This window comes from Stegodyphus dumicola, chromosome 9 (genome assembly GCF_044657685.1).
Source record: "Stegodyphus dumicola isolate Sdum_Otavi_A_Nest chromosome 9, ASM4465768v1".
NCBI lineage: Eukaryota > Metazoa > Arthropoda > Arachnida > Araneae > Eresidae > Stegodyphus > Stegodyphus dumicola.
Genome location: NC_140776.1, coordinates 128,696,250 through 128,723,302, shown reverse-complemented (window position 1 = coordinate 128,723,302; position 27,053 = coordinate 128,696,250). Strand labels below are relative to the sequence as shown.

The following is a 27,053-nucleotide window of genomic DNA, read 5'->3' as shown; positions in this document are numbered from 1 at the left end:
CTCATTTATTGGATTGGTATTTGATTTATTTTATGTTACTCACTGTAATTATTGTTTATGTTGTTTGTTATTGTACTGTAATGTGTATTATTGCACTGATGATTTAGTTGTAAGTATGGCTTCCTGTCCAGGGATGGTACTGAACGGGACATGCAGTCATTGAGAAGCAGGCAGTGTTATAAATTTTGTATTTAGTTAGCTATTTTTAGTAGAATTGTTATTAAAATTGTTTTATTTCCCCATGCAATGCAGCATGAGACAGGTAAATAAGAGAAAGCTATGTTGGAAAAGTAAAAATGCACGAGCATGTGCATTTAACATTTAATAAATGGGTTATCTCTTTAATTTTTATTGGAACTGAATACATGTAAATGACTACTGTGTTATCTGTAACTGTAATTACATCCTCTTATTGCTTTCCAGAAATCTCAAGAAACAGAAAATGCTAGAACTATTTTGTGTGGCCGATTGAAAGCTATAAAAAGCCAGAAAGAGAACATCTCAGCTCAGTTGTCCAGTTAGCTGTTGTTGCGAATTTGTGGTGAGATTGAATTAGCTTTGTCTTTCTCTTTGCACCGCATTGTATTTTTATGTTTTTAGTAGTTTGAAGTATAACTATTGAGTATATTGTGTGGTATTGTGAACACTTGTACGAATATATCTGAGAAAAATGCCAGCATTCTGTTATATTTCTTTTGATGTGTATAAATTTTATTAACCTTTTATCAGACTTGTGCATTCAATCTATTATGAACCTGTACACATGCAACGATATATAAAAATAAAAATTTATTTTATTAACCTTTTATCAGACTTGTGCATTCAATCTATTATGAACCTGTACACATGCAACAATATACAGAAATAAAAACTGAAGATTTATTTGTTTCCCTTATTAAATTTTTTTTTTCAATATATGTTGTATATGCTGATATTTTTTTTGTAATTGTATAGATGGACATAATTTCTTGTTCAGTTACATAGTTTCACTGTTTAAGCCCTATAACTGCTGTGTCGAAAATTCCCACTAAATTGTCAATCAAAATCTTTTCAATCTCAAAAATCTCTTTATCACTATTGGGAGCAATATTTTCTAGAATTGAAACCATACTATGGATTTTGACAGCCATTAGTTGATTTGAGGGCAGTGTCACCACAATAGAAATTTCCATGATATCATCTCCTTTTTTTATTATACAGGGTGTACCGTAAATGTTGCAACACACTTCTAGGAGAGGTAGGGCACATCATAAGTATTAAGAATTGCATAGGAATCTATACCCGGAAATGTCAGGGGTAAATGGTAGCAGAGATAGAAGATGGGAAAAGAAGCAAGAGTGATTAATTCGAAACATTTATTGGACATGAATACAAATGGTGTATGACAGCTTGAATGTTACAATAGATGCTCAAAGTTTGTGTCATCAAGTGGCAAACATGCCAGACACCAACAAACCATTTATTGTCAGACATTTTCAAACACACAGGGTCTTTCTTTGATTATAGCAGCTGTGCAGGCGAGTATGTCAGCTGTGCAGCAATGCATCGATGAGGGAATGATCCGTTCAAATGGCTACGAACATCCAGTCCAAAATAAGCAGGGGACCATCATGTTGGAAACACATGTTGCGCCTCACATTTCTTGGAACATCTTCAAGCAAATTGGGAATAACCTGCATCAAAAAAATCAAATAATTCGTGGCATTCAAATGGTCCATTGGTGTCAGGCATGTTTGGCATCTGATGCTGCAAACTTCGAGCATCTGTTGTAACATTCAAGTTGTCATTCACCATTTGCATTCATGTTCAATAAATGTTTCAAATCAATTACTCTTGCTTCCCCCCCCTCATCTTCTACCTCTGCTACCCGTTACCCCTGACATTTTCGGGTATAAGTTCCTATGCAATACTTAATCCTTATGATGTGCCCTACCTCCCCAAGAAGTTTGTCACAACATTTACGCTACACGCTGTATCACTTCCACATATCTCCTCAAATTCCATTAATCATAAAATTGTACCTTCTATAGCATTCAAAATAAGACTGTTGTTTTGCCTAATTTTGAAATCAAACTTTCTTAAACCACAACTGCACCAATGCCATTTTCTTGTGCTAAGTCCACTATAGAAAGCAAGTACCAAATATGCTTTCACTTTGCAGATTCTGCTACAGCTCCAGAATTAGAAAGTCTCTCTGACATAACCAAAAACTGAAACTTTAATTTTTATAAGATAGCTGTAAAAGACACTTTTTTCGAAAACAGATTGTAAAATGCATTCACAAGGAAATTTTTGTGATGTCTGTATGTGCATATGCATATATCTTGCATAACTCAAAAACGATTAGCTGTAGGAAGTTGAATTTTTATATATGGGAGTGTTTCAACATCTAGTTGTGCGCAACTAGATTCTTAATCCTTAAAAATAAACAAACACACTTATACCTATGCGTGTGTGTATTTGTAAGATAAAAAATATGCAATTCAGCTTTATAATTTAATTTAGTAATAGCCTCTTAATTCCTCATTTTTAATTTGGGTATTTCCTCTCTGTATTCTCAAAGAAGTAATAACTTTCCTGACTGCACCATTCCTAGGTTAATCTATGCCACAGAGCTTGCATAAAGCTGATGACATACCTTATTCAAAACTTGAACTCAAGACTTTGAAAACTGAAACTTTTCTGACCTAAACCAGAACCTTTCTCTTGGCGATCTTCCATACTGGATAGCTGGTGCACTTTAGTTTCTCTCTGTGTGCTGCTTGGGCGAAACTTCAGTGTGCTCTCTTTGTATCGAAACAGTATCAAAAATGTAAATGTTGGAAATAGGCACGATTAGAGTGGCAAGTAAATTGTAACCACAAATGTCAATTTAAATTAAAATGGAATTTGATACACCTGAACTGGCAAGTTTTCTAGTCATTAAGGATATAATATGCTACACAATCAGAATTCTTCTTCTCCTCTCTCAATATGCCACCTACATGATTCACCATCAGTACTTTTTGCGTTTCTACGTCTCAGTGTTCCTACATGAATACTTCTAAATTTGTTATATATATATATATCTACTTCCGTATCCGGCCTTTATTTTCACAATCACTGGTACTTTCAATTACAAGTACACTTCCTGCAATTATACATGCAATACAGTTCCAATTACAGAAGTGTTTTTAAATGACAAAATTTTCATGTTTTGGCAATGTCAATTTTTTTTAAATCAGTTTTCAACAAATATCAAAATTTTAATTTTAATACAGTCTTCAAATTCCTGTACCTATATCTGGGAAAGCATTATACTCATTATGAGAAAATAAAAGTATAAGAAGTTTGAATTGGCCGCCATATTTAATTTCAAAATTTGCAATTTTTTAATGTCATTTTCAACTTGCCTTGAGAGATCAATTATTCAAGTTAGAATATTCTTAGAGAAAAAACATTTAAGTGCAGCAAAAAAACATGTATAATGTAATAAGCCATATAAGGAAGTCATGTGGTGTCCTCATCAGAATTTCACTTTTTTATAATACAAAACTTTCTCAAATATAAGTATATGAACTAGGAGGCCGCATTAAAGATTAGATTTCTCTATTTGTCAAAAACTTTTTATTTGAATTTGGCATTGCCAAAATCTGAATATTTTTATCATTTAAAACATTTCTGTAATTAGAAGTAACGTACAGATGTCATGAAAAATCCCTTTTGAATGCATTTTACAATCTTTTGGAAAAAAGGAGCCCTTTGTTCTGTCCATATGTATGAATGTCATGCAAAAGAATCATCCAAAATGGATTTGAGAACAGTTAAAATTATATTTCCATTGAAATATGATACCCAAATTTTTTTTTGCGATTACAATATTTCCTTTACTTTGTACAAGGAAGTAAAAATGATTAAAATTTGGCACCTGCACTCCACACAACAGTAAGCAGTGGTGTATATTCAAAGTTAAGGATACTACCATCAAAAAGTGTATTAATGGCTATGATGTGGTACTCGATGATGAAAACAGATAATCAATGATGATGCAACATGAAAAATTGTGACAAGAGAATATCCATTTAAAAATTTTATCTGTGAATTTTCGGGAAAGTTACATTATACAAAAACAATTACATTTTTGACACAAAATTATCAAACTTATACACAATACTCATAAACTATATACTTACAGACAATAATATTAATTATTTAAAAAAACTGAAAAATACCTTCGTCAAAACTTCACTGATGTGTATTTTATTTTTGACTCTATTCAAATCTATGGTATTCAGGCATTCAAGTGCAAGATTTTGTTTTGCAACTGTACTCCTTGCATGCACTTTTGCAGAATCTATGTTACCTAGTAACAGAGCCTGTAAAGGTACAAAAAATAAATACATAAAAGCATATATTCAAAAGAATAGTTTAGTATAATTTCATAATCGTATCATTCATAATACTTTTGTGTGTATGTGACAGAAGTAGTCAAAGAGCAATAAACTAAATTACATTAAAATAAGATATTTCACCTCATCATTCAAGCACAGATAACTCTGTTTGTTGAACGCAATGTTTATACAATGTTCAAATACAGTAACTCACTAGAATATTCACTGAATTCACTGGATAAATCAATTCACTGGAACATTCTCCTGCTATCCCTTCACCTCATGTATTAGTTTCCTTTTGAAAAGATTGGGATACAAACTCACCAAAAACCTAACCCCATCCATTTCAAAATTTTTAAGAACTGATAAATTGAATGCTACTTTAACAAATACTTCAGATCTGTTTACAATACGATCGATACAATGACACTGGTATATGCTGCCGATGTCCATTAAGATGCCTATCACTGACCCCACATCATAGGCAGTACCGATTGGATTTTTGCCAAACTTGGGCAAGCGTGAGTGTGACTGACTGGAGGCACGTGATCTTCAGTGATGAATCTCGATTCAGTCTCAGTGCTGATAACCAACACATATGTGGAGGTGGCCAGGCCAGCAGTCCGATCCAGCATTTGTTATCAAGCAGCATATGACGATTACACAAAGTATGAAAATGTGAGGATCGATTTGTTGGGGAAAACGATCACCTCTAGTCATCCTCTAAGGTGCTGCAACGGCTCACAGTTACGTGGATGACATCTTTATGTCAGTTGTACTGTCTATGTTATCAAATCAACCAGACACCATTATCAGCAAGTCAACACTCATCCACATACCCGTGGCCTGCCAGGTCACCAGACTTCTTGACAATACAGTACGTCTAGGACAGTTATGGTGAACCTAGGGCACGCAGAGCCTCATCAGCCATCATGCGACTATAATATTACTTCCTTAATCAATAATCACGATAAAATGATACTATGAAATTTAAATAAATGCTTTAGTCTGTTTTTGAACAATTTACTTACTTATTGCATAATACCACTGGAATAAGGCTAGATACAAGATTTTCATATATCGCCATAAAATGATATACATATTTATTGACCCAATTTATGACGTTTCAATTGTTTGGTTCAATCACATTACTTGTTACATAACAAAGAATAAGCCAAAGTTGAAGTAGCTAATGTTTGCTAAATGAATTCAAATTTATTGCAGACTGCTGGTGAGTTGCAATACTTTCATTGTTGAATAGACTCCAGTTTTCAGATCTAAGCATTTTAAGGTAACTTATGAATAATTCTAATTTAATATTTTGAACAGAATGTACAAATATAATGAAAAAACATGCAATTTGGTAATATAGCAAAACACGAAAGCTTAGTAGGGAAACCAAGTTTATTCACATGCGCTTAGCCAAAATAAGCTCAATAAAGCCGAAAACGAGCATATGAAGTCTAAAGTTAGAAGTTTATCAAAGAGATGTCCGAGTTAACAGTTATTGTTGTCCCCTGTTCATATTTGAATCTGCATCCATAGATTGTTGATTTGTGAAAATCCAATGCCTTACTATTGGCTAATAATGTTACCTCTTTATGGTATATAATTGATTTATATTTAATGCTTTATTTTTAAATTTTGTGCTTTTCTATACTCCATGTCTTAAACCCTCACAAATGACTCCAGCAAAAAAGGAAAAATTCAACATTGATAGTGCAAGATCATTTTAGAACACAAAATATTATGCATTCTGTATGGGAAAAGCGTTGTGTGTCACACGTCTAGTTCAAATGGCACTTTAAATACTAACTACAAGATTGTTGTTGAACTTGATGAAGCTGAATGGAAGGTGTTTATTGAAGGAAAATTGAGGAATTGTAATTACCAGAAAGGTGGTTTTTGCAATTACTTTTCTAAAACAAACCATCTAACAATGGCCAGTTTTCATATTCCACTGTGCCTGGCAAAATATGATAAACCGCTCTCCAATGGAGATTTGATCAAAGAGGTTTCGGGTATGTGCCCCCCCCCCACAAAAAGGTTTTGGGCAAGTAGCCCCAAAAAGGTTCTCCACCACTGGAAGGCAACTGCAGCCATCTCAGAATACTGGTGAAGTAATTGCCTAGTTGCAAAGTTATGACATGATCTTCCGCAGGGATCATAGGTAACAAACCTACTCGATTTTATGGAATGCATTGTTTTGGCTTGTATAGCTGCCAGAGGTGGTTATACTATTTACTGATTTGTAACCTTTTTCATGTTATAACTTCTTAACAAAATGATCTATTGTTCTGAATTTGTAATCATTTGTTTATCTCCTCATACACTACATACATGTTAAGTTTTGTGATAGCAGTTTGTTACCTTCCCGTTGTTTTTTTTTTTTTTTTTTTTTTTCTTTTCTTTGATAGAGTATATTTGTAACATAATCCTGATATAAAATATACTAGTATTAAATAGATATTCTAAATTTTATGCTCTTTGCTAATTTTATTTTGTAATATTCATTGTGCTTATAACTTCTGTTTTTGCCTGGTTCAATGCTGAAACAAAATTTATCATGCTTTGACGGCAACAAAAAGCTTGAAGTAAGATAGCATGTTTCACTGCTAGGACTAGTAACATTTATTCCTACTGCATAATTATTCTTAAGCAATGAAACCAAAAACTTACCTAAACCTATATAATATATCATAATTTATCATGCTTTATTTGCAATAATTGCATAAGTGAAGCTTTTCACCTTTATTTATTTATTTTGTATAAGTGGAAATATTCTTCAGAAAAAAAGATGCTATTTTAGTCTTCCAAGTGAAGTTTCCTAAATATGGATATTGTACCTTAGTTTCATATTTACCATAGCATTGTGTTTTACTATCTTAAATAAAAAATAAATAAATAAATAAATAAAAAACTTTTCATACAAGACTTTTTCCCATATAAATTAAGGGTATTGCTTCTTCACTTAGCCATTTTAGGGTTATCAAATATTTTGCAACACTGTTTTACATAAATTAAATTCCTGCTATCATAATGTAACCTACAGAGTGAGGAAATCTCTGCTTGAAACAAAAATACAGTTTCTGTGTATGAATGATAATTATCTACCAACCCAACAGGATTGGTATTGACCCTCTGAGAGTTGATGAATTTTTAAAGGTGTTCAGTGATGATCAAGGGGTCGATAACTGAATATGTGCCAGCAATTCACCAGCATAATCAAGATTCCACTGATTATAATAAATTTAACAATAGCAATCAATTGTTTATCCACATAAAGCTCATTATGTCATGTAGAGTCAAATCTAATTCAAGATACGTGAGTACAGTAGTTTGGAAACAAAAAAAAAATTGTCTGAGAAAAATATTTCAAAATAAAAGTTGTTATTGATCTAATATTATCGACAGGGCCGGATAAAGGGCGATTGGAGCGATTGGGCCCAATCGGGCCCCGCATTTGAAAGGGCCCCATGTTACCATCAAAATGACCAAAAAAAAAAAAAAAAACATTTTGAAATTTAAAGCAAATTGCTTTTGACGATAATGGATAAATTATGAATTATTCAAATAATTAAAAATATATTTATTTTAAGTTCGCATTGCTGGATGAGATTTATTAATGTGTTTATTATTATATAATACATACTTTATAATATAGAAAACTGATACCCGTAAAAGTTCATGTCAAATATATTGAATTTAATCGGGATAGTCCTATATTAGAAAGATTCTGCCCTAAGTAAGTGAACTACTCTTAAGTACATAAACTACTATGCAAGTATACACATGCGCAACTAGTTGCGCAACCGTACCAGCCAGTGGTGGATGTATAACTAATATCAAATGTCAATTGTTTCTTGCATTTGTAGTTTACTATTCTTCTAATCATTATAATTATTAGAGTCGTATTTTGTGATTACAATTACTAATTGTTGAATAAGGAAAGTATTAATTATATTACATAATCTTTATTAACAAATTATTAACAAACAAAATGAAATGGAAATTTTCTAGGTATACTTGAATTACTTGGAAAATTTGATCCAGTAATGCAGGATCATATACAAAGAATTGCCACAAAACAAATACATCAAAGTTATTTAAGCAAAACAATACAAAATGAAATAATAAACTTAATAGGCAACAAACTTTCGAAATAAAATGCTTCGGAAAAGAAAGGAACATTTCATTTATGAAAGTGATGATGAAACTATTGAAGACCCGATAAATGCATACAAGATATCTTTTTTTAACGTGGTTTTATATAAAGCTACAGAATCACTAAAAGATCGTTTTGAACAATTAAAAAATCATAATTAATTATTTGGGTTTCTGGCAAAATTTCAAAATATGCAAAAAGAAGTACACTGGTTATCATAAATTAAGGAAAAATCACAAAAATAGCGATAACTCCTTCAAAAATAAGCCAAACCGTGTAAAATTTGAATATGTTGCCAAGTAAGAACAGCTGAGTAAAACTGCAATATGCAAATTAGTGGCACTGCACTCGGAATACGTCATCTGCGAGGAGCATAAAAGTCCATGTTTGAGAGCAAGCCCACATATTTCACTGTGACAGTGACATTAGAAATCTGAGATAGCCAATTCATAACAATGACCTCCAGGTATCATTTGCCATCAAAATTTCGATGGAGAGCCATTGGGAGACTAGAGGCAGGACAAAGTCAAACAGAGGTGGCCAGATGGCTAAATGTGAGTCCTTCTGTGGTTATTTTGGAGGCAATTTCAAACCACAGATTCGGCATCTAGGAGGTTCAGCCAAGGACAGCCAATTGCTACGACGAGCGCCAATGACCAATATTTGACATTATGTGCATGCAGGAATAGAACCGCTACTCCGATTCTTCTTAGATCCTCCCTTGCTGCAGCCACCGGAAGGTTGGTGTCAACGTCAACTGTGCGTAGAAGGCTTCACGAAGGTGGTTTGTATGCCAGGTTACCAGCCATTTGCATGCCTTTCACGTCACGCCATAGGAGGGACCATTTGCAGTGGGCACGACAACATGTCCACTGGACACCTGATCAATGGAGGGCTGTTCTCTTTACGGATGTCCAAATTTAGTCAAGAAAGCAATAGCAAGCGTTATTTGATATGGAGAGAATCTGAAATCCGTTATCATCCGTCAAACATCCGTGAAAGAGATGCATATGGAAGAGGCAATGTCTGTGTTTGGGGTGGCATCTCTTTGGCTGGACGCACAGAACTCCATGTCTTTTCAAGGGGAACCGTGAATGCTCAAGTTTGCCGAGATGACATCCTTGATGTTTATGTGTGCCCATATGCCGGGGCTATAGGGAATGCTTTCCTGTTACAGGACGACAACGCAAGACCACACAGGGCTCGCATCATAGATGATTATCTTCAACAGGAAACAATTATGCACATGGAGTGCCCGCTCAATCCCCGGACTTGAATCCTTTCGAGCCTGTTTGGAATGCTTTAGGGAGACATCTAGCTGCTCTCAATCCACCCTCTCAAACCCTTGCCGCGCTTGCAACTGCTTTGCAAGAGCAATGGCTCTCACTTCCTATGGAACTGATAGACCGCATAATTAAAAGCATAACACATCGCTGTATGTGCTGTATTGCTTCTAGAGGCGATCATATTCCATATTGAAGGTACTTTTTCTATAGCAAACAGATACCTTTGATTTGTTCACTTTATACATGTGCTAATTTCTATACTACCATATTTGTCTGGTAATTTCTTTTTATGTTATTTGATACCTTACTATGTGTTGTATATTGTGGGTAAGTTTCATTACATTCTACATGTAACTTTTTCAGTAATCATGATTTTTGTGAATTTTCCTTAATTTATGATAACCAGTGTACTTCAAAAACATGCAGCTGAATTAGAAATTTCTCTAACAGATTTTAAGTTAACAGAAAATGATGTACCAAAGGTGAAAGAAGCTGATATAGATGGAAAAATGTTAGTTGAAGAAATGGAAGCTTTGAAATTTATTTTTCCTTCATAATTTTTTGAAAATCTGTTTAAAATGTTCAAGTTTTTATCTGATAATGATAGAGCAACAGCATTTCCAAACTTGTTTATTGCTCTCCGAATATTCTTAACAATTCCAGTATGCGTTGCTTCTGGAGAGAGATCATTTTCCAGGCTAAAACTAATAAAAAACTATCTGAAATCGACAGTGAATCAGGGTAGATTAAATAGTTTAGCAATTATATCAATTGAAAGTGAAGACGCAAGGAAATTAGAGTTTCAAACAATTTTAGAAGAATTTAGAGAACAAAAACTTAGAAATATGTAAATTCATGTATTCATATTCGGTGATGTAAATTTATATTCAATAAATGTTTTTGTATTTTGAATATTTTTATTTTTTAATTTATGTAGAAGTTTACCTATCTGATGATCCATGACATTTGATATATTTATATATATATATATACTGAATTTGAATTTTATTTAAATATTTAATATAAAGACAGGGCCCCGCAAAAAAAAAAAAAAAAAAAAAAAAAAAAATCCAATCGAGCACCATACCTATCCGATCCGGGCCTGATTATCGACTTTTTACCTCTTTTTTTTCTAAATAATGGAAATTAGTGGAATAATTTATGGAAAACAAAAAAACAAGTATTTCTGAAAGAAGAGTTTTAAGAATTAATTTATAATATATATGTGTGCGAGAAAAAAATATTGAAAATAATATATCAAGCACAGCAATGACAGGGAATATAAATTAAAATAGTATTTTTGTTTAATTAGAATCTGAGACTTTGTTTCTGAAAACTTGTTTTATATTTGTAAAATTGAAAAATATAAAAAATAACAAAACATAAATAAAATAAATCTAATAAACCACACAAGAAAAAATGAGACTGTGTAGCTTGAAAAAAAGAATGGAGTTGGCAACAACTGTTTTGGTGACATCATCCCACACACCTCCTCTATCTATGCGGCCACTTTCGACTTAACCAATCACACCAGTTGGGAATGCTGCATCATTGAGTGAACATGTGCAACACTAATGTAAAAAAACCGAACAGCGAATCAACATCAGGTTTCTTGTAAAACTTAAGAGATCAGCCACGGAAACATTTCAAATGTTAACTGAGGAGATGAAACTTTGTCTCGTGCTCATATGTTTGAATGGCATAAGTAGTTTTCAAGAAAAAGGAACAAAGCATGCATGTCAAAATCAAAATTCAAGGAAATGTTAACTGTTTTCTTCAATATTAATAGAATTGAGTGGGTTCCCAGTGGCCAGACTATTAATCAGCAATGCTACATTGAAGTACTAAAAGGACTTCATGAAAAAAATTAGGTAAAAAAGGCCACAGTTGTGGAGTGATGGATGGCTGTTGCAGCAGGACAATGCACCCGCTCACACAGCCCTATCTGTCAAGCAGTTTCTGACCAGCAAAAACATTACTGTGATGTGGCATCCTCCTTATTCACCTCATTTGGCTACATGCAACTTTTTTTAATTTCCTAAAGTTAAATCTTGCTTAACAGGAAGCCATTTTACCTCAGCTGAAGAGGTTCAGACAAAAACGGAGAATCTCCTGAAGGGTCTTCCAAAAACTTCATTCCAGAACTGTTACCAGCAATGGCAACACCGAATGCAGAACTGTGTGAATGCTGAAGGGGACTATTTTGAAGGTGATAATGTCACGGAGAACTGATTCTGTAAGTACGATGATTTATTGGGCCAGTATCCTTTTTTTGTGTGTGTGTGTATCACACCTCGTACATTTCAAAACTTTTGTTCATATTTTTAGTCTCATTGTCATCCTTTTTACTTATGTGAAATTATTTATACAGTCAAAAGTCTTTAATTCGGACTCGTCGGGACTTCAGTGATTCCGGATTATCAATTTTTGTGGATTATAGATCATCAGTTTAAATCTGGTAAGATGGCATGCAGAAATTATAAAATTAAAAATATGAAATCATAATTTATGAAATAAAGAGCAATTATGATCTAAAGCAGCGTTTCCCAACCTTTTTTGGCCAAGGCACACTTGTCGCGGGGAAAAAAATCACGAGGCACACCACCATTAGAAAATGTTAAAAAATTAACTCTGTGCCTATATTGACTATAATAAAGTAATTCTCTTGAATAGGAATCAAATAAGCCCAAAGAAAGTATTTTATAATTACTTTATTATGAAATATTAAGTAAACAGAATAGTGAAAAATTATAAAATACTTTCAGTGTGAAACCTGGGCCTGTTTGGCTGAACACAAAGCTGATATTCTGGCTGGAATCGAAGAAAGACACACACGTAGCTCTTCGTCAACAGTTCTCAGTCTCTCTCTGTATTTGGTTTTCATAGCAATCATGCTTGAAAAGCTAATCTCACACAGATATGTAGTGGAAAAAGGGAGCAATGTCAAAATAGCTTTGTTTGCCAGAAGGGGGAACTCCTTGGCAGTATCCAACCAAAAACTGTCCAAAGGTAGATCAGCAAATCTTAGCTTGCAACCACGATTTTGTCTCAGTTCAATTAGTTCCTCCTGCTCCTGTAAAGTCATTTCCTTTCCAACAACTGATGCTGAGCTATAAGGGTCCCTAACCCAGTCAAGGCATTCAGTGAAGACTGAAGAGAAATAAAATGACAACTTCTCCTCAAGAGTTTTTAAATGCTTAACTATTATCTCACACAGTGCAGCAGTGTGAACACCTTGCCATTGCATGGTGAGTGTGAACACTTCAAGATTGCCACTTTCCACGTGTTGATGCCAGAGTTGCACCTTTGAACGGAATCCATTTATTTTATCTGTACTTGTAAGCAGGTTTTCATTTCGGCCTTGCATTCGGGTGTTCAATTCATTCAGATAATGAAATATATCTGCCAGGTATGCCAGCCTTACACACCACTCATCACTTGCAAGCTGCTTTGCGTAATCTGACCCCTCATTTGTCAGAAACACTTTAAGTTCCTCCCGCAGCTCATACACACGAACCAAGACCTTGCCACGCGACAACCACCAGACCTCCGTATGAAACAGCAAGGTTTTATGCTTTGTTCCCATCTCCTCACACAAAGCTGCAAATATGTGACTTTTCATGGGTCGTGACTTTACAATGTTTACCATGCGCACAACATCATCCAACACATGAACTAAGGCTGATGGTAAAGTCTTGGCTACGAGGGCCTCGCGGTGTAAAAAACAATGCGTAATAATCACATCTGGATTTCTTTCCTTCACTCTGCTTACAAAGCCTTTGGTGCGCCCGACCATGGCTGCAGCTCCATCGGTGCAGACACTTGTGCAGTTTTCCCACTTAAGTCCTCCTTGTTCAAGGTATTCTGATGTGACCTGAAAAATTTCTTCTCCTGTTGTTTTTTCTGGCAATACCTTGCAAAAAAAGAAGTTTTCTCTAATTGCATCACCATCAACAAAACGCACATTAGCTAAGAGTTGAGCATGTCCACTGATATCAGTAGACTCGTCAAGTTGCAATGCAAATTTCTCACTGATACGGATCTTTTCCAAAACCACACTTTCGATGTCTGCAGACATGTCATCAATACGTCTGGAAATTGTGTTGTTTGAGAGAGGGACTTTGGCTATTTCCTTTGCTGCTTCAGGTCCGAGCATCTCCTCTACAATAGCTTTGCAGGCAGGAAATATTAATGTCTCTGCCACAGTGTGCGACTTTTTTGTCTTGGCTATAAGTTCAGCAACTTGATAGCTAGCTTTAAGAGCTCTTTCATTTTCCTTTGTTGTTTTTCTCATAAAAGTTGCCTGTTTCTCCATGTTGTCACGCAGGCGAACAAAATAGTCCACATTCTTGTTTTGAAGCAAAGGGTGTTTCGTTTGGAGATGGCGTTTAAGTTTGCTTGGGACCATAGCACTGTTAGCTAGCTTTTCACCACACACCACGCACAGTGGAGTTGGTTTATGTTCATCTCCAGTGAAAGTAAATCCAACTGAAATATAGCTTTCGCTATATTGCCTTGCGCCAGAGAATTTAACCATCTTTGCTTTCTTTTGACCCCTACTCATACTCGGGCTCTCATCTGGCTCCAGATTTTGTTCAGAGTCCAGTTCTTTCCTTTTCAAAAACTTGTCCATCACTGCAGTATCAGTGTCTCTCTCCTCACAGCAGCCGTTGTCTCTCTGACACTGTGTGAGGCGTCTGCCTGCGTCTCATGGGGGTGGGGACACGGCGGACACTTGTCAAGATTGGCAGGGGGAGGAGTTATAGCACTGCACAGCGCCGTGACCACCTATGACACTGGCGGGGGGAGTGACGGGAGGAGTTATAGCGGGCGAACAGCACCGTGACACCCAGACCCGGCGGCACATTGATGTGCCGCGGAACAGTGGTTGGGAACCGCTGATCTAAAGGGTATCAAAATTTAAAAAAAAAAAAAGGCTTAATATTTATTTGTTTACTTTATTAAAGATTTCTTTCAAAGCGCATGCGTAAAGCATACATTACACATAGTCCAAATTAGAAAATTGCAACCAGAAAACAATTTGATTTGTATTTGTGATATTTATAATAATGAGGAATTTGATTTAAATCATATCCAAGATGGAGTACATTGAGATGAAATACTACATTTAGTAAGGAATTATAAGCCAAATAAAATAAAAACATCTGCACTGAAGATAAGGATAGTGCTGACAGATCAACTTCCAGTTCACTGCGCGCCGCTACGCCCCCCCCCCCCCCCGCGCAGAGCAGTGTGAAATTGATAAACAGATTTCAGAATGATTAGAGAAACAAAGGAGCCTTTATCCATTTTTTTGCAGCAATTCCACTTTTTGTTTAATGGACATCGAAACATGCTTTCCCTTTGTAGACCCAGCATCAGAAATTCTATTTGACATAATCGAAAGTTCCAACTTACTTTTATAAAATTGCTCTAACAGTCTGCAAAAAATAATAAGCTGGATCTAATTCGAAGATTAAGGAACAACACAATCTGCAATATTAACTGAAATAGATAATTAGATAATTTTAGCTTATACCGTTCGTTATACATTAAACGCGCATGCATAAACGTATTATGCGCATGTGTACACGCATATGCGCAAACGTAAAGGTATTACGCGCATGTGTCAATGTATTATGCATTGATACATGCACAGAAAGTTTGTAGCTTTGAGGTCCAGATTATAGATCATTCTGGGTTATGGGTGTCCGGATTAACGACTTTTGACTGTATTATGTTTATGCTGCTTACTGTATTTTATAAAGAAAAATGTAAGGGAAACAAGGTATCAAAATAATAATACTATTGCTTTTTGTAACTTAAATTGCCTTCACACAAATTGTATAAGTGAAATATGCTATGTTGTTTCTATAGCTGCTGTGAACAGTATACAAGATATATTTATTCCTCTTTATTCAAAGAAGTGTCATCAGACTGTACATAATTTTGCAGACACAAACGTATCCTGCACTTTAAACAGTGTAAAATGTAAGGGGAAGAAATTTATACGTTCGATTTAATTCTTATATGTTAAAAGAAAAAGACAGACAAATATAATTATGAATAATCCTTGGCTGTTTACATGATAGGTAGAAAACACGGTGAAGTTAAAATAATCATGTACAGCATGCAAGAATGAAAAGCACAAACAAATCTGCGATCAAATAAAACATGTAAAGTACATAAGGACAAGTTGTATGGAACGATATATTACCTGATTTGTTGTTTATCTCTGAATCCATATCCATCATAATCCAGTATTTTAACTTTGTTTCATAAACTTCGATAGCAGTACAATATCATTCATCCATAATTTTGGAGACAAATATGTATCCTGCAATTTCAACAGTATAAAATGTTAGGAGAACAAATTCATATGTTGAACTTAAGTCTTTATACCAAATATATATATATATATATATATATATATATATACACACATATATAAAACAAACCCTTTTGAATGACAGAAGGGGTGGGGCGTTGTGCTGGTTATAACACTGGTATATTTCCATTCTCAAGAATGACAACCAATGGCATATTGGATGGACAAAAAGTACCCTGCATTTAACACACTGGATAATGCAATTTCAGTGATGTGGCCAGGAAATAAATTAAACTTGAAAAAACAATATAAATATAATAATATAAAATATCAACATACTTTAAAGAATTGCAAGTACTTTTCTGTTATCGGGACTGGATTCAGATATGTATGTACAAAAAGAAACATAATAATAGGCTAAAAATTAAAAACAAAATTTGTTAAACCTGTTCTGCCCTATAGCTGTAGGAATGTATGTATATGGGTATATACAGTCAAAAGTGGTTAATCCGGACTCGTCGGGCGATTCCGGATTATTGATTTTTCCGGATTATAGATCATTAGTTTAAATCTGGTAAGATGGCATGCAGAAATTATAAAATTAAAAATATGAAACCGTAATTTATGAAATAAAGAACAATTATGATCTAAAGGGTATCAAAATTTACAAAAAAAAAAGCTTAATATTCATTTGTTTACTTTATTAAACATTTCTTTCAATGTAAGTTGTTTAAGTTGCTTCGTTTTTTTATGTGATAATACAATCTCTTTAATTCTATAAACAGACATAATTTCCTGTTCAGTTACAAAGTTCCGCTGTTCAAGTCCTATAACTGCTGAGTCGAGAATACCGACTAATTTGTCAATCTAAATTTTTTCATTTTCAATAACCTCTGTCACTTTCTTCGCTATCGGAAGCGAATTATAATGACAAGGAATTTGACTTCAATCATATCAAAGACTGAGTACATCGAGATGAAATACTACATTTAGTAAGGAATTATAAGCCAAATAAAATAAAAACATCTGCCCTGATGATAAGGATAGTGCCGACAGATCAAATTCCAATTCATTGCGTGCCGCAGCGTTAAAGATAAACAAACGTTAAAGTTTAGATAAACAAAGGATATGCCTTTATTCATTTTTTGCAGCAATTCCACTTTTTGTTTAATAGACTTCGAAACATACTTTCGCTTTGTAGATCCTTTACATATTAGTAAATATATATCAGAAATTCTATTTGACATAATCGAAAGTTCAAGCTTACTTTTATAAAATTGCTCTAACAGTCTGCAAAAAATAATAAGCCGAATCCAATTCGAAGATTAAGGAACAACGCAATCTGCAACGTTAACTGAATTAGATAATTTTAGCTTAGCTTATACCATCCGTTATACATTAAACGCGCATTCATAAACATATTTTGCGCATGCGCACACGCATATTCGCAGCCGTAAAGGTCTTACGCGCATGCGTTAACCTGACGCATGCGCAGAAAGTTGTAGCTTTGAGGTGCATATAGAATACTTATTTCAGTCGGAAAGGAGGACACATTCTTTGTTCGTATGTGTGTGTGATTATGGCAAAGCCTCGAGGGCTATCTGCCTAAGGGAAGGAATGCCTTCATGGAGGATTTTCTAAGGGAAACTAGCTCATATACAAGTTACACACGTGGAAAACCATGAAAATGGCCATGCAGGCAGCTTGTTTATGGGATTCAAACCTCGGACCGAACTACCAGTGTTCAGCGATGTTAACCACTCGAATGCTGGTGGGCCTCAATGGTTATTGAAAAAACAAATCGATGGCAATTCAACTGAGCCAGACTTTCAGTGCTAAAGTGATGCAGATATTGCTTCACATGTTACAAGAACAGAAGAAGCAGAGAGTTATAATGAAAATACAAGTGAGGAAGATACTGACAATTACTTTAGTCCTGAAACAGCAATGTCTTCTGTGGAAACTCTCTTGAACTTCATCAACCAAATTAAACGTGAATTTAATTGTGGTAAATATCATGTTTAACCAGCTAATTTTTACTTGAATATGCTTAATATCATGCTTCTCTGCTAGCTGAATTTTTAACTGCACTAATTATCATATTTAACAAGCTACAATTGACTTACATGCTTTAATTAGCTAATTTTTAGCTAAGTTTAACTTACATATTATTAATATCACACTATGCATCAAATATCATGTTTACAATATTAAATTTGACTAATATATGCTTTAGGTGTATATCATATTTTATTTCAAAACTTAACTGTATATCACTCAAACCATTACCGTTGGCAAGCAAGGCAACAAAAAAAAAAAAGGCACTGTTGCCAATGGGTTCGTTGCGTAAGTAAATCCAAATGATAAATAAGGAAAAAAATATGAAAGCTTTCAGATTTTATATTATACACAAAGGGGCTTTTCTTTAAAGTTTTGTGTGTTTCCTTTAGTCATTAAATATCATGTTCTCTGCATTTAAACCATAAAATGTCGAACTGAGTTCTGGCGCAAAAACGTAATGCTCCATCAAGGTAATGAAAGACCAAATGTGTCTGCAATCACCAGCTGGCCTCTGTATGGACTTGAATGCCACACCCATAATATAGCCCTGCATCGGTCCTTGAGACTTCTACCTTTTTTCACACCTACAGCTACATCCTGCTGGTGCTATTTTCCATTCTGCACAGAATGTCCAAAAAGAGGTTCATCTGCTTTTGGACTTGCAATCACCAAGTTTTTGGCTGAAACTTTTGAAAAATATTTGCAGAAAATCATAGATTTGGGTGATGATTACTACCCACACTAAAGATACTGCTTTTATGATTTTTTTTTCATTAACTTTATTAAGAATGTTTTTTGGAGGAAACTTTTTGTTACAACCAGATAAAACACCTTTAAATCCTACTAATGTATGTCCAATACTATATTGTAATTGCAGCATTATGGCATGCAGCAGTATGAGCTGGAATGGAATTGGTAATTTGACTATTGTTGAGGGAATTTTAAATGCAAAAAAATACGTACAGATATTGCAAGATCATTTATTTCAAAACATGTTACAACTGGGCATTAAAGATGACATCTGGTTTTTAACAAGATAATGACCCTAAACATACAGCAAGAGTTACAAAAGAATTCCTCTCAACCCTTTCGCCGTCCTCTCCTGTCCGCGAAAATTTCCCTCCAGTGGCCGTCTGTTTTTCATAATGTGTAATGTTGTTTTCTTTGTACATCATAACTTTCCATACATGATTTTCATAGTGGATGAATGTCAATGAATATTAAGTAAAATTATAAGGAAATAAAGCATAATGGAAAAATAATAATATCTCTGTTCATTTGTAACAGCAGAATAATTTGGTGACATCTGATCCAGGCGGTCCACTCCTCCCATTTTGTTGTTGTAATCTTTTACAATTATTGTTTTTTTACAGTTCTTTTCCATGTTCCAACATCAATCATTGAGTTATTATGGACTGTACTCAACAAACGTATATCCATCTTGTCTTTCCAATTCACAACCTCATTTTTTCTCTTTTTCTGCTGAGTAGATGTTGAAGCCATCTCTCACTGTCTTGTATCTTATGTAAAATGGTGCGAATATTCATAAAACAAGGGGCAAATTCAATTAGAAATAGAATGCCTGATTAGTGTTACCTTCTAGGAGGTATTAGAACAAACAAAAATAAAAACTCAAAAGAAGTAAACATTTAGAAAGCGTTTTAAACGTTTAAAAGTTTTAAAATGTAGAAGAACGCTTGAGGTGCGTTACGGCCACCATGCGGAAGTTTCACTTGAACACGCTAGACGTGTTACAGACAACAAAGAGGTTAAATAAAGTTCTCCAAAGACTGAAACTCCACCCCAATCACCTGATCTTAACCTAACTGACAGTATTTTGGGGATCACAGAGCTACAAAACATAAATTTTCAAATAAAAATTAATTTGAACATATTCTTTAGAAAAATGGGAAAATACGAGGGCCATCCAGGAAGTAGATTACGTTTCCGTCTGTGTCCGCTAGGGGCGGGGCTAGCGCGGCCATCTTGGGGTCAGAGCGTTGCGCAGCTCAGTCTGCATCTAGCCGTGCTAGTGAGAGGTTTGTGCTGTGCTCCGTTCAGATACTGTGACGGTTTGAAATGTCTGCGTTAATTGAAAATCCCGCGAGCTGCGAGGTGCGCTCAGTAATAAGGTTTCTGACTGCAAAAAACTGTAAACCGATAGAAATCTATCGGTAGCTTCGTGAAGTGTATGGGGACAACATTATCACTGAAGGTGGAGTGCGTCAGTGGGTCATAAGATTTCAAAATGGCCGAACCAATGTTCACGACGAAGATCGAAGTGGGAGACCCAGCATAGTGACCGCCGAACTTCTCGAAAAAGTCGATGCTAAAGTCCGTGAAAATCGAAATTTCACAATAACGGAACTTTCTTTGAGTTTTCCACAAATTTCGCGAAGTTTGTTGCACGAAATCATCAGCGAAAAGCTTGGTTACCACAAGTTTTGTGCAAGATGGATTCCAAAAATCTTGACAGAGGACCACAAAAATCAGCGAATGGCTGCAGCGTTGAATTTTTTGGACGCTTACCATAAGGATGGTGACTCTTTACTCGATCGCATCGTTACTGGTGACGAAACATGGGTGAAACATGTGAACTGTGAAACGAAATTGCAATCAATGCAGTGGGGGCACACAAGTTCTCCCCAAAAACCCAAGAAATGCATGCAAACAATGTCGGCAAGGAAGATGATGGAGACTGTTTTTTGGGACAGAAAAGGTGTAATTTTGGTGGACTTCCTGGAAAGAGGCACTACAATAAACTCTCAAAGGTATTGCCAAACTCTCCAAAAACTCAGAAGAGCAATTCAAAACAAGCGCAGAGGAATGTTGAGCTCTAAGATCTTGTTGATTCACGACAACGCCCGGCCCCACACGGCAAATGTCACTCGTAAAGTTCTTGAATCTTTTAAGTGGGAGTTGTTTCCTCATCCGCCGTACAGTCCCGACCTGGCACCGAGCGACTTCCACCTATTCCCAGCAATGAAGAAGTGGCTGGCTATGCAGCGTTTTGATGACGACGCACAGCTGCAAGAAGAGGTAACGAAGTGGTTGAAGGTGCAAGCGGCCGAATTTTTCAACGAAGGAATTTCCAAGCTCGTACATCGCTACGATAAATGCCTTAATTTGTATGGTGACTATGTAGAAAAGTAGTATTTGAGTGTGGCTTTCATCTGTATATAATAAAATTTGTTTCCTATACTTTGTTTATTTTTTTATTCCAAAACGTAATCTACTTTCTGGATAGCCCTCGTATATCGTCAGATCAGTAAAAGTATAGTTTAGGGTCCCCTTGGCGATGCACTCCTTTGACTTTATCCATGTATACGTCGACCTATTTTCACTTTAAAAAAAAACCCAGAATTGCACAAAAATGATCTTGCGCACTCCCTTTAATTTGTCCATGTACACATTGATATATTTTCACTTAAAAAGTCAAAGGAGCATCAAATTCTACAATATATGCAAACAAAAAATACATAATCTCAATAAAATACATCTTAAACCAAACAATAAAAGTACCATAAAAAAGGAAAAACATGAAATACAATTAAGCACTACCAAAATCAAATATTCACTTACCCTATTTAGAAATTCCTTCGTCTTTAGTCTGTGGCACACAAAATTCCTTAACAGCATCCAAAAACTTCCTAAAATTATCTGAACTCGAATCTGTATATCGACGTCATCATATAAATTCGCAAAAATACGAGTCAAAAATATCCTGTGTAGTTCCCGACTGTCAATGACACTTTTTTCGAAAATCTCTCTTCACCACACCCCACATGCCTTCAATATTATTTATATGAGCTCCCGTTTGTGGATCTTTAAATGTGAGTGCATGATTTACAGAAAGGTGAACGAACCCATGATCAGACAGACAATTATAGGACTTCCAACAGTCAGATATAATAGTTGTACCTGGCAAAATATTTCTTTCGATTACATCCAATAAAGTTTCTTTCTTTCTATCCTCAACTACTTCAAAAAAACACCTTCCCGTCCCTCGTACTATTCCACCACTTTCCCACCCCTCGTTTACCTCTATTATACTTCCGCTTTCCAAATTTATTTTCATCTATTTCAACAACAATTCCCGCTCTTCCAATCTTTTCACCTTTCCAAAGACAAATATCCATGCATACATCTCTACAAAAATTTTTCCAATCCGTTACCATCTTATTATTGTTAATATTCAATTCCATCTTGATGATTTTCGAATTCACTTCGTACACCCAGAGCCACGTAAAAATCAAAATATCAATCATACTCAAATGACTTTTTTCAAACCAGGTACTCTTTCTGATCGAATGCTTCACATAGAGACCATCTGAACCTTTCTTCCTACAAACCCATTCAAATCCATCTAAATGGTTTTTACATTCGACTAGACGCATATCCTTCCTACATATGGCCCACCAGCGGCCGAGCGGTAAAGTCGCTGAACACTGGTAGTTCGGTCTGAGGTTCGAATCCCGCGAACGGGCTGGCTGCATGGGTGTTTTCGTGGTTTTCCCCATGTGTAATGTGTTAACGAGCCAGTTTCCCTTAAAAAGTCTTCCACGAAGGCATCCCTCCCTTTAGGCAGATGGCCCTTGAGGCTTTGCCGTAATTAAATAACCTACCCTAACCTTCCTTCATACAGGACACTTATAATAGCTACTAAGTAAACCTTCATTTACACACCAGTCAATTAAAGCTCTTTTTCCCTTTTGCTCCAAATCGTACAGAAACTTCAAATTAATCTTACTACATTCGGCCATTCTACCATCTAAAGAATCAAACCAACACACACCACAAAAACACTTACAAAACATCCCATGATTCAAAATTTCACAGAATCATGCACCCGAATACGTCACAATAGGGTTTCCATACCATTCAACTACTCAGGCTACCATAAATGAAACAACAACTTGGTGATAAATCAAACAACAACTTCGCCATAATACAAGGGGTACCTTAAAGTCTACTCTACCCCATCAGATTTAACCAAAAAGTTCGTAGAATCAATGCTAAGAAGACTACAGGCAATTACAGACAATAATTGACTTTCTAGGAATTATTAAATTTTATTTTAACTACTGGTTTCACTGAATTTAAAGTTATAATTATTAAGTTCAAATAAGTTTTCCGTTTGAATATTTGCATATACTGATATTTGTATGTAATAGGTGACAACCCTCTATTTTTTATTTATTACACAAGTTATGTGAACTACTTATTATGTAAAAACTTAATTTACTACTTATTATGTATGAAAACACCCTTTAATTTACACCATATGCGATAAAATTACTGCATAAAGTTCTATTGATCAAATTCCACAGTACATTTCCAACCGGAAAGCATTTCATCACATAATATGCAATACCTACCACGCACATCTCGTAATGCTTAAACGAAATCTTGATCGGTATCAGTAATGTTATGCCGCAAAATTATTGCAAATTTCGGAAAACAAACTTTGCACCTAAAGCTTAGTTTTATACTCCACCTATGACAGCCGTGTTATAATCCTCGTAACAGATTTCACACATATAGCCTTTGATGAAACTACCAGAGAAAAAAAAATAGAGAGAAAGAGAAAGTAAAAAGATGTTTCCTTTTACACTCGCTAAATCTTTCTGCACGAAGTAATATAGTACCATTCTGAATAGCACCACGTCTCAATGAGGGAGCTCTAAATTATGAAAGCCTCTGTCTCGACATATAAATGTAGTCAAATATATTTCTGGATACTTGCATTTCTGTGTTTCATGTTCCCTAATTCAAGATCATATCGAAACACTCTGGGACCTGAGGCACAGTTTTGCAGGAGGCTGTAACCACTTACTGTAACGCTCCCATTTAACATGTCGAATAACGGTTAGTGGAGATACTTAAGAATCATCAGCCTAATTTTTGTAAATTTGCAGGACTAGTTTTGAAGGTTTGAATATAGAACCTTCTTCGCCAGCTGCAGGATTTAACTTACATTCAAACTTTTGAAACAGCCCTGCAAAAATTATGCTAATTTTTTTCTACTTTAACACCTCAAATAAGGTTTATGTTTCTTGTTTTCATGAGAGAGGAGCAGGGTTCTGAGGAAATGAGAGTGGACATTGGCAAAATTCTGTAATCCCTTAAAATGTTAATGTTCAAGATACACCTTGGAGGCTCAATCAATTTTATCTTAATTACTGTTATATTACTGTTGCATTGAAAGCACCGTTTTTGAGAAATATTTTTATTGAATTTTCATCCTGGATCTGGTGGTATTTCAAACTGTTTTAAATTTGTGCCTTACTCTTAAATAGTTTGCCTCTCATAGTTGATATGTATTCTAAACAATTTATCTCTTTCTTATATTTGAACAGAAATATACTTCACTGTTAAAAAGAGGGGTCATGGAAGCATATTACAAAAAGTTAATCTGCACATTTTCTGAAATTTTGGATCTGTTATTGAAAGCTCTTTAAGCATATTAATTCATTTAATACATTTTATTAATATATCCAAACGTTTTTTATCCATCTAAAATTATAAAATGATTATAAGATTAAGAAAGATACTTTTAACCAAAAAATTAGCATATCAGTATAAAATTCCAAACTATTTTCCACGCAAAAAAAGTTTCATCTGAACTTTTTATGTTTCTAAAAGAATTTAAAGGTTTTTATTTTTATGCTCTTAGAATTTAAATGTTATTGTAAATTAATTAGGTCGCAGCAATATATATATATTTTTTTTTGCAATTAAAATTTAAATTGAATTTTTATTAGCTTTGAACGAATAGAGAATATTTCTTAAATTCAAATTTCACTCCTTGCAGCAATGGTGCAAGAGAATTATTTAAATTAAATTTAACTTTACAATATTCTTTTTTTTTTTCCCCAAAGAAGAATTACGCACTGTTTTCGTTATTGCCATATCCTTTCATCGAAGGTTCGGCAGTCAACATATGATGTGCTTGTTATTTGCGCAGCGACAGATGAAGATTGTATTTATATGTGTTTACAGGTTATGAACTGTTATCAAATTATAAGCTAGAAAGTGGTATATTTATTCGTTATGGCTTTAAAATTTAGAAATACTAATTTCTTGTTCCCTTTTCCATTGGTTTGGTGATTGCAAGGATATTTAAAGTAAGTTTCTTTTTGAATACTTACACAGTGCTACAGTGTATTTTTTTATCTTTGAGCTATATTACTTATTTGTATATTAACATCTGATTTTGAAAATAAGTCTAGCAGTTGTCACAAGAATTAATTTACTAAAATTAATTCAATGCTTAAAGGATGGAAATTAGCTCTGTAGGATGTCATGATAATTTGTAAGATGCTAGTGTATGTGCGAGTGGAAGAATAAACGTTGAAACTTCTGACGGTCCATCAGTTGTGTAACATTCAAAGCTGTGCAGTTAACTAATTATGTAACGTTAGATTTTGGCAGTTTCTTTAATGATATATATATATATCCATGAAATGATTGTCCTTTTTTATGTCCTAGTACTTTGTGAATCAAAATTACTCCAAACCTGTAGTTTTCATTTCAATTCATGTTAAGGTTAGAATAAATTTAAAAAATATGCAGTGGAAATATGGTTCACACTTAAGTATTTAGTAGTGTAAACTAAACCATGCTTAATGTGACCTAAATACACCTAAGTATTTAGTGTGAACTAAATATGCTTAATGTGACCTTGAAATTCTGTTGATGATAATCTAAAGTGACCACACGTCCCGATTTTGGCGGGACAGTCCCGCTTTGTGGAGGACTGTACCGCGTCCCGCCGATTTTTATAAATGTCCCGCTTTTTAGAAAACATCAGCATTTCTTATTTTAAATGTACTGTTAAAAATATATTACCTATTATTTATTAATTATTATAGTGAATATTAAGAAATAAAAAAACACATAAAATGCATGCAGAGTAAACTAAATTAGGCGATGTAACAAGTTAGATTTACTCGGTGGTGTTCGAACATTGTCGTTATGTTTCGTCAAGGAATATGTATTGTTAACGGAGAAACAGCTGGCATTAGCTGAAGGGCTGTTTGCTTTCCACACCATAAACCACAATTAAAGTTTCAAATCAATTGATTGTACGTCTCAAATGATCAAAACATTGCATGACAAAAAATTTGCGAGGACAAAAATCGAAGCAATTATTTGTAATGTTTTTTCACCATATTCGTTTACACACTTGCAGAAAGAATTAGATAAATGCACATTTTATGTCCATATATTATGATGCTTCCAACCACAAAGATTTTAAATTATTTCCCACAATTGTTAGACTTTTTGATCCATAAACAGGAATTAAAATTAGAATATTAGATTTTGTTTCATTGCTGGGTGAAACTTTTTTCCCAATGACAGATTGTGAACAGTTACAGTTTTTGTAACAGAGTACATTAATCTATACTAAGGCCAAACGTGGTGGTCTCTTTATTATGGAGCCACCTAATAGGTGGGCGACCATTGCATCCTATGAAGGGACAGACAGTTACAACCATGCCTTCTCCACGATTCAAACTCGGTCCCTTCGGTATCTCAGTCAGACTTCCCTAACCACTATACCGCCTGGGTGGCTGCCGGGTGAAACTTCATAAATAATTTTTGATTCAATAAGTACTATTTTAAAAAAGAATAAATTGTACAATAAAATTATTGCCTATTGGGAGGCAATAATTTTATTGTTGACACTAATGCGAATTTTGGTGGAAAAGCTAGAAGTGGCATCAATAACGTTTTTGCGAAACTTAACGAACATTTTAACCAAAAAATTGTTTCGAGTGGGTTGTGCAGCGCACATTCTACACAATACTATTCAAATGGCATCTGACTTACTTCCAGTG

The 27,053-nt window shown here is 34.6% G+C and overlaps 2 protein-coding genes across 11 annotated transcripts in view; one reads left to right on the top strand and one right to left on the bottom strand.

Annotated features, from left to right (window-relative positions):
- Positions 1 to 23,943, bottom strand: part of LOC118190311 (uncharacterized) — a 32,213-nt gene extending 8,270 nt beyond the window's left edge. For 2 of the 8 annotated variants that reach the window (XM_085824092.1, XM_085824091.1), the window contains exons 1-2: positions 21,793 to 23,582; positions 4,212 to 4,355 (exon numbers count right to left, since the gene is read on the bottom strand). In XM_085824092.1, coding sequence (XP_085680218.1) covers positions 4,212 to 4,355; positions 21,793 to 21,849 — 201 coding nt within the window. In that variant the 5' untranslated portion in view covers positions 21,850 to 23,582. The other 6 variants (XR_015043091.1, XR_004758412.2, XR_015043093.1 and 3 more) reach the window with 6 other exon arrangements.
- A 1,193-nt stretch (positions 23,944 to 25,136) lies between these two features.
- LOC118190309 (myocyte-specific enhancer factor 2-like) overlaps positions 25,137 to 27,053 on the top strand; it is a 148,917-nt gene continuing 147,000 nt past the window's right edge. For 2 of the 3 annotated variants that reach the window (XM_035361002.2, XM_035361005.2), the window contains exon 1: positions 25,139 to 25,337. The gene's annotated coding sequence lies outside the window, so the exon portion shown is untranslated. Of the gene's footprint in view, positions 25,338 to 27,053 lie in introns of all 3 variants that reach the window. The other variant, XM_035361008.2, reaches the window with a different exon arrangement.